General features: G+C 48.1%; 2 protein-coding genes across 2 annotated transcripts in view; both read right to left on the bottom strand.

The window, feature by feature from the left end:
- T265_03225 (hypothetical protein) overlaps positions 1–4,354 on the bottom strand; it is a gene marked incomplete at both ends in the record, with an annotated part of 15,759 nt that extends 11,405 nt beyond the window's left edge. The window contains 3 exons of the mRNA XM_009167658.1: positions 749–1,420; positions 2,894–2,983; positions 4,241–4,354. Coding sequence (XP_009165922.1) covers positions 749–1,420; positions 2,894–2,983; positions 4,241–4,354 — 876 coding nt within the window. The remainder of the gene's footprint in view (positions 1–748; positions 1,421–2,893; positions 2,984–4,240) is intronic.
- On the bottom strand, positions 929–4,354 carry T265_13193 (hypothetical protein; the record flags this gene model as incomplete). Its single annotated transcript, XM_009167710.1, has 3 exons — positions 929–1,420; positions 2,894–2,983; positions 4,241–4,354. Coding segments are annotated over 3 exons (696 nt in total), but the record flags the coding sequence as incomplete, so codon positions are not given.
- Positions 4,355–9,080: the final 4,726 nt, after the last annotated feature.

Below are 9,080 nucleotides of genomic sequence, written 5' to 3'. Positions count from 1 at the left end.
TATATATATATATATATGTATATATATATATATATAACTACACGAACATTATGGTTGTACGGCAGCGAAGCATCAGTGCCAACACTGATGTTGCTGTCTTTGATGACGGTGATGACATACACTATCCACTTCTCGGTCGCTCCTACTCGAGACAGGGATGGGCGAAAAGACCTCTACAAGGCAGACGGTCTTCTTGTATTCAGAGTACGTGTCCTAACCTGCGTAACCTATGAAGTGTGAGTAATTCATTTATCGCGGGAAATTTCCTTCTTGCTACGACCATCTAGCGTACCTCAGCATTACTTACTCGATTTCCCCATCAGACCTGACCAAGGCTTCGAAGACACCGATGGTCAAAAAATAACATCTGTATGTCCTCGGTGCGTAAAGGCCATGCTACCGACCCACAAAGCAGTATGAATCGCATCATCGCAGTGTGAACTCTGCCCTTAATAGACAAACTCAATTCACATAGGCTGCATAGGTGTCGGAGGTTGGTTTTAGCTACCCTGGCCTTCCCTATTCGCCAAATAATCTCATCACCAGCCAGTCCACCGAAATTTATACAACTGCCCAGGTGAAAAAATTATCCGCCACGTCGATTAGCTCGCCTACAAGCATGAGGTTTGGATTTGATCCAACCCAATTTTGTAGCAGCACTTTACACCATGCAGGTGAGAATCGCACAACAAACGGTGCAGCAGAGTTAGGTTATTTAAAATGGTTTGCATTTTTGAAGGATATCAACCTGAAGGCGGCGATTGAGGAAGTGAACTGCCTTCTTTTGACCGCTTTCCCGGGCCAGTTTTAACATGGCGCGGCCGTTGCCTGCAGCGAAGACCTCCTCTACCTCCCGCGCCTTCGAATTCCACCAGCCTTCTCCGTCACATTTCAAGCTCCTGGTTATCCAGTGTTTGAGGGATCTACATGCGCCATCATAGTCGCTAGTTGCTGGTATGGCCTTTACGGCTGCAATATGATCTGCTGATCTCGACGATATCCAGTGTTTATTTAGTTGGGTCAGATGACATTGGCAAACAGTTATGAAAGCCGAGAGCATTGCTTCTTTGGCTCGCCTCCGTTTGCCGCACAGAAACGCATTGATCTTAATTGAGCTAGATAGGCGCACAGCGCAAAGACGACTGTTTACTGGGATTAAGTTCAGTAAGGCGATTTCAACCTTGGGACTGAGTGCAAATCCCACACCTAAGATACCGCGAAGCATTGTGTTGGGGTCACCGGATACTCGAAGAGTGAACTGTGGAACATCTGAGATGGTCCTAATCGGCCAGGGGAGCACGACCGAAGTGGAGTCTTGTAGGCGTGTTTCGAAGACACAACATATATCGACAGAGGTATAAAGCATTTCAGAAAGGGATGCCAGTTGCCCAATTTGACATAGAGTACGGGACGTTGAAGGCTGCAATGTGGATAAGATATTTTGAGGTCAGTAAGTTATTATTCTGGTTTAATTTTCAGGGCGAAGGTTTAGTCATGGAACATTGGCTAAGAAACTGGCACATGGGTTGATTGCATTGCATTGTTCAACGGGTGGGGAGTGTTAGAGAAGACCGGTTAGCGAACAGCTGCACGGGCAAATGATACTTCCCGGTTTCCCAGGTCGAAGAATGAGGTTTAGTTGAGACACCCTAGCTTGAGCCTTTGCCTCAAAAGTATGACCCATAAGGCGGTGGGAGGATGCAGGGTTTCGTTCGAGGATTATACCCTAGCCTCTGACTCAAATGTCCGACGATGCAGCGAACAGTAGGGTTTTCTTTGGGGACCATTCCTGGAAACAATGACTCTGACCAACTTGGGTGCAGGGGGCCGGACTAGCCCGAGGGTGCAGGGAGTGGGATACAACTGTGTCACTCTTGATGCGGCTGCACGCAGCAGTGCCTTTTGAGCAGCATCGGACTATTTGGTTTCAAAAGTATTTCGGCCGTGTTGGATAATGCGCCGGTGGTTACGGTCAACCACTAGGCGATTGGAGTGTTGGTTTTTGGGGCCGACCTTTTCTGACCCGTCCTTCCTTGGAAGGAGGTAGTGTCGCTGCTTCCATAAGTATGGATAAGCTGGTCGCCTGGGGGAAACGCCTTACAGCCTTCACACTCCTATCGCAGAGGACAGTACGACTTCACCTTCAAGACGGCTCGTTATGCGATTACTCTCAGTACGGGGACTCGCTGTTTATCATCGGGCTGCTCTCCATCGGCCTTCCTGGCATAGTTGAACCTTTAGGAACTGAATTCCAGCCAGTATAGCTCACAGGATCGTCGCAACACAGGAGGCGATCACGACAAGTTGACAGTTTTAGGACACTTTAGCCATTGAGATATTGCGACCTCGAGATAGCTCATTGGTAAAGGGGTAAACTTAATGACTGGGAAGTCCGTAATTCCAATCCAACCGCAGTAACCCAACTTCTCCTGTCCGGGCTTGGGAAACCTGGCAGCACCTCAGCCTAGCTGCTATGGCAGCTAGGCACGAGAAAGGTGCTAGAGTTGAACGCTTGTTTCATAATCATTATTATTATTGCGAGCAAGACAGAAAAATTCACACGAAAACTGCCGAAGTTATATAAATATTTTAAAAAAACACGACAAGATATTAGTCTACGCACAAGGGTAGTTTGATTTTGTCAGCGATTTGAGGCTTAAGTAAACTAGGACAGATGGCAAATTTAGCACGCATCCAACTGCGCCTATTACAAGAAGACGTTACCAAAACAAAATCAACAATACTGTGCCCGCCTGAATTCCAAAGCACTAGGAGTGCTTAAATGAGATGTTTGATATGAACGGAGAAAGAATGCAACTTTTTAGAAACACCCAGTAGTCTGACAGACCGGCAATCGGAACACAGACAATTCAAGAAGAGGGTGTAAACTCACCCGGGCACACTCCATTGCCACCCCTTCCGGCAAGTTTCGCTGCACATACTCCAGAAAGACATCAGCAGTACAGCCCGTGATCCGTGAAATCTGTTGGTGATAGTGATGCAATGAAAAGAGCAAGGTCAGAAGGCTAAGTTATCCGAATCAATCTCGAATGTACCACAGCGCTATTGTAGGGAATCATAAGATGGACAGCTTACCGTGAAGTATTTGTAGTAGGTTCGGAACTCGTACTGCCGCTGGTGTTTTTTGTAAATGAACGGGGACTTGTTCAAGGATAGCCTTTTAAAATGGGGGCGATTTCGAGTCTCACTAGACACGGACAGCTATCTGACTGCAACATCAAATTACCAATGTAGGTTCAGCGCCAAATTTTCACAGACTTCCTGCACAAATGATTGATAGCTTTGCAAAACCTCCGGTTCGTGTCCTTTCACGGTAAGTACTATCTTTTTGTACAGCACGTCTCGTTCAGCAGTCTCCTCTCCCTAACAACAGCTCGGTTAGAAACCAAAAAGATAATCCGATAATTTACATCAAGTCGACGATTCGAGTCGGTGATGGCCTGAGTTGAACTGGTTGGGACTGTAGAATATGCACTATAATTGATATGCTGAATGTACGGGTTGGTTCTACAAAGTTGACTGAAACTTTGGCAGGAACTAGGTTTAACTTACTGCCACTGAGCTGCAAAACGTTGCAGGGGGAAGGATTGTGGGAAACTAGGACGAAACATGGTTATGTGAACGCAACGGAGTGGGGACTGAACAATGTAGCTCCACATCATTGGATATGAGTACCTAAAATGAAGTAAGATTACCAAGCATGATATAAGTAAAATAATAATCGTTCAGCTGTAACACGCGAAGGAATCATGAGGATTGGGATACTGCCAGGTTGGATTCCCTCTGCATCGATGTATGTTGTCTGGCAGAAACAAGGACACAGAACGCAAGTACTGTAATCGAACCGACGGCCCCCTCGTTGTCATCCAGGATCCGGCTGACGCACCTCTGGTGGTACAGAGGCCGATGCCGCTGGGTATGCTGGGGTGGGTATTGTATTGAACGAACGGGCGGAAGCGTTTTTGCTTGATTGGATACCAGTCAATTGTCGCCTCTGTGCGGTTCGTTTGGCAACATCGGTGAGAGAATCTAGAAGAAGTGAGGTTCATCGCATTTTGTCTATTGCGTCTGCTTACGCCCCAACTGACACTAGCTCTGACTGCAGTACGAATTTCCGGAACAGTGGAAATCGCTTGACAACTTGGTGCCCACCAACAAACCAGTGCCGAATCCAAGTAGACCATATCACCGTCGGTTATCGGTGGCGAGGGTCAATCACCGCCTGGCGCTCCTTCTGGAACACCAGATTGGACCCCGAAAATGTACTTGTATGCTGTTGCTTTTTATTTCGCTTTTCGGGTGTACGCAAATAGCACACAGCTCTCTTAGCCATTGAGAAGCTAGTGGACCCAGAATTCAAACGAAACTACCAGAACCAGCTCCCCACATGCCTGTCGGACGGCACGGTGTCGGATATAAACGGGAAAAGATATCCGAAGCGCTACTCAAAACCGGAATGTCTGTTTCCGGTAAAACCCAGCGAACCTCATTCGAGCATTGGATCTCTGATAGGACCGTGTCTCTGCTGGAGACCCGGCGACGGATTCTACCTGGCCGCCATCACAATTCTACCCGGCGCATCATCCGACGCCTGGTGAAACTGGGTGTCCGTGCAGACCGAGAAGCTTGGTGGACCCGAAAGGCTGAAGAAATGGAAGATGCAAATATAGTATACGGTGTCCATCAGTTTGATTGGTTTACATATAGGTATTGGTGATGTACAGCCTTGCGTACTGGACTTCGGCTCATGAGCTTTGTATCTATTCTCCATCCACAGAAATCGTCGTGAACACCTGCCTCCCCTGGTGCTTCCGTAGCGTGTATACTACAGCAAAGAACGCTAGAAAGGCCGGCAAGCTACTCCACTTGATTCATTCGACCAACCTTTGAAAACCTCTTGCCGGAGAAATAATCAGAGGCCAAAATGGCCAAGAAGTCTAGGCTGCACACGATTGGCCAGAAGAACGGGCCACCTGTCTGTCCTTCATTAACTCGAGCTCCGATTGGTGCAAAGTGTGGATCCAACTGTAGACCCGATTCAGCATATGCCGAATGCCGGTTGCTAGTGTTACGTCCAGAATGCATCAGAATTTCCAGGACGTTGTCACGTCATCCACTTTAAATACAACGCACTGTGGATTTATTGCTGATCTGGATTTGGGCGTTAATACACTTTGCGCATCTCGGTGATACTTTTTAAGGTAACACTAGCCCTGAAGGTTCAGACTGAGAACTGAGCTGAGCAGGTGGTCTCTTTGAATGTCCTGTGAATGTACAAGCGACCAGAATTCGCGTACCTATGACTCAACTAAATGGCCTGCTCGAACTGCCTCTACTTGACTTGGTCTTTACGATGAAGGGCATTCGTCAACTCTTGCACAAGCTCTTGCACATTCTGCGCTTTGGGGCCCGACGAGGTCCAAACAAGCATCCTGGGGGAGACGTCGCCTACGTTGGCAAATCTTTTCTACCAGATGTTTGGTCAGTCGCTTTACGAAGGCCGCCTCTCGGCTTATAAGGAAGCGATTTCCACGCCAATCTGCAAAACTCGTGACCGACAATCGCCTGGCAGCTCCAGGCCTACAAGCCTCACTAGCGTGCCGTGCAAGATAATGGAAAGCATTCCGAGGCGAACTATCCTAGATCGCCTTACTTCCAAAAACTTGATATCTCCAGCTCAACACGGATTTCTCCCAAACCGTTTTTGCTTGACGAACTTTCTCGTGTTTATGTGGACAGCTTAATCCAAGCCAAGGACGAGGGGACTCATGCCGGATGGTCTATTTTTTGACTACTCAAAAGCATCTGATCGGTTCCCGTACGTCCAGTGTTGTAGCAGCACTTATAAGTGTATCCATTTTGAAGGTGTGAAGCGCACATTAAACCGTGCAACAGTGTTATTTGGGTTATTCAAAATGATTTTAATTTTTTGAGGACCGTCCAGTGTTGTAGCAGCACTTATAAGTGTGTCCATTTTGAAGGTGTGAAGCGCACATCAAACCGTGCAACAGTGTTATTTAGGTTGTTCAAAATGAGGACATGAACCAAGGAGAGCAATATAGCCCGCATGCTCAATGTTTGTGACTGAACGTCCCTGGAGCATATCGCCATTCGAGGTTTCAGGAGCCGGCGGAGAAATTTCAAGCAGCATATCAATGACAGCTGAAAGAAGGCGAGAGGGGGTAGCCTCTCCTACGTCAATGGACGTGGTGAACACATGCTTCCCGTAACTTCGTACGCGCCCACAGGAGTTCGCATACAGTGCCCTCGTAAGGGGTATAAATTTGAAAGGGACACGTTTAGTCGCCAGACACCGCCGCATTTTATGACGATCGACGAAGTCGAAGGCAGCTTTTGGATCAAGAAGAACGACCAGCATGGGGAATCTGAAAGGGTGGCACTGTTCAACAAGCTCTCTGGAGGTAAAGTTGTAGTCGATGCATTCTCGACCAGGGCGAAACCCATCTTAATTCTCGCGAATCTGTCTCTCCAGATAATCCATCAACCTGCGCAAAATAAAGCAAGAGAGCAGCTTAGATACGACGCAGCTTAGATACGATGGATACCAGGCTGATACCACGATGGGTTTCACATGGCGTTCTTGCACCCTTTTTGAAGACCGGGATGATGGTCGGGAAGATCCATTCGTCTGGCATTCTGTTTTCGTTTCAAATCTTATGCGGTATGGCTGGGACTGTTGACCCTGACCTCACCAATTTCTTTGATGGGTGCGGGGTGCAGAGCATCAGGGCCGGGTGCCTTGTCGGGCTTGAGGATTTCGGTTGCTGATGACAGGTTGTTCCATTCAGGCTCGCTGGGTTCTTCTGGTGGTTTTACTGAAGGGACCAGCTGAATCGTTCTTTGAAGTGCTCATCCCACCATTCAGAACGCCGATTGAGGGAGTAAATTGCCGTTCCGTCTTTTTCGCATATTGTTTCATTGACACTTGCCTTCTCTCTACCGGTCGATTGGAACGGTTGAAAAGGGACGCGGCTGTTGCCTGCAGCGAAAGCGTTCTAAATCAATCAGCTTTCTCTATCATTTTCAGGCTCCTGATTATCCAGTGTTTGATCTGCACGGCCGTACGTTGCTGGTATGATCTTTCTGGCAGAAATAAGGTCTGATGGTCTTGGCGGCATTCAGTATCCATTTAGTCGAGCCAGAAAGCCTGGACAAATGGTTACGAAAGCTCACAGCAGTTGCTTCCGATTATCCGTACGGCGATCATTGATTCCAAATCTATCACCCCGTCATCCTCATCAACAGCATGACATCCGCGTTTAACACCGACATCCCGCTGTGATACAATCCACCAACTAATTGTACTCCCTCTGGGATTAGTCGTCCAACTTGGACATTCAATTCGTCCGCCAGGACTACTATTCCGTCCTTCTTGCTGGCTGAAACAGGTGTGAAAGGTCTTGAAAAAACCTGTTTCTCTGTCTCAAAACTGCAGTCTGTCGTGGCATATGCTGATACGGGAAATAAACAGTTTACCGCACCAACCCACATTTACCTTAACTGAGCCAGATAACCACACGACACAAGAACGCCTGTTTACGGGGATCCAGCCCGGTAAGGCGCTTTCAGCCTTGGGGCCAAATGCAACTCCCACACCTATGACACCACAAGGCATTGCATCAGGATTACCGGATACCCGAAGAGTGAAATGTGGAATATCTGGGCTCGTCCTAAGAGGATTGTGGAGCACGACTAAAGTGGGGTCTTGTATGCGTGTTTTGGAGGCATGGCATACGTCGATGGATAGGAAAAGCAAGGCTTCAGCGAGAGGTGCCTGTTGCCCGATTTGACATAGAGTACGGACGTTAAAGTATGCAACGGGGATCAGATCTTTTGGGGTTAGTAAGTGGTCGTTTTGGTTTGGATTTTTGGGCGATGGTTTAGGCAAGGAACAGTTGGTTGGGACTGGCAGATTGGTTGGTGGTACTATATCGCTCGACGGGTGTGGAGAGGGTGGAGGGGATGGCCAGTGACCGCAGAGTTGCAAGAATGAATGATACTTCCTCCTTCCGAAGCCGAAAAAGGGGGTTTAGTTGAGGTACTCCACCCTGTACCTTCGACTCAAAAGCCTGGTCCACAAGGCAGTGGGAGGACATAGGGTTCTGTTCTGTGACCCTACCCCTAGTCTCTGACTCAACAGTCTGACCCACGAGGCAGCGAAAAGTAGGGTTTTCTTTTTGGACCATTCCCTGAACCAATAACTCTGACAGTTGGATGTAGAGGGATGAACTGGCCCCAGGGTGCAGGGAATAGGATACAGCTGTGTCGCAATTGATGTGGCCGCGCTTAGGAGTGCCTCTTAAGGAGCACCGAGATTTTCGGTCTCAAAAGTATTTCATCTGCATTGAATAATGCTCAAGCGGTCACGATCAACCGTTGAGCGATCGGAGTGTGCGGTTTTTTAGGGTCATCCTATTCCCACTCGTCCTTCCTCCGGGAGGGGGGCATTGCTCCCCCTATTGATATGGTCCCCTTGCGGAACCGCTTTACTGCTTTCACACTCCTATCGCAGAGGACAGTACGACTTTACTTTCAGACCGTCTCGTCATACGATTATTCAGAGTACGGTAGTTAGGCAGGAATCCACACAAATCCCGCTATACTGCACGTCTTTAGGCGCTGCTACGGCCGAGAAGCCTGGCCCGCTTGAGGTTGGTCCAGAATTTCGGGACGCTTGCCGGTCCGGCATCAAGACGAGATCTGATTGGTCAACAATCTGGATCCAACAGTCAATCATGACACAGTATTGGCCAAATGCCGGTTGCCAATGGCGCATCCAGAACGCGTCAGAAATTCCAGAAAGTTATAACCGCTTACGCTATATTTACGAAGCGCTGTACATCTGTTCCTGATTTCGTTTTGGGCATTAATAGACCTTGAGCACCTTTTGTGGTTGTTTTGACGTGAAGGCTAGCTTGAGAGGCTCAGACCGAGAACTAAGCTGAGGAAAATACCGCCCAGTAAACACAGTGCTACCGGTGGCTAACGGTGGCCAAAGGTGGCTAGCTTCGCCACTGATTTTGTTTGTGAATACAAGC

Source organism: Opisthorchis viverrini (genome assembly GCF_000715545.1).
Source record: "Opisthorchis viverrini unplaced genomic scaffold opera_v5_45, whole genome shotgun sequence".
In the NCBI taxonomy this organism is placed as follows: domain Eukaryota; kingdom Metazoa; phylum Platyhelminthes; class Trematoda; order Opisthorchiida; family Opisthorchiidae; genus Opisthorchis; species Opisthorchis viverrini.
Note: the sequence above shows the minus strand (reverse complement) of the source record. Positions and strands in the feature narration are given on the sequence as shown.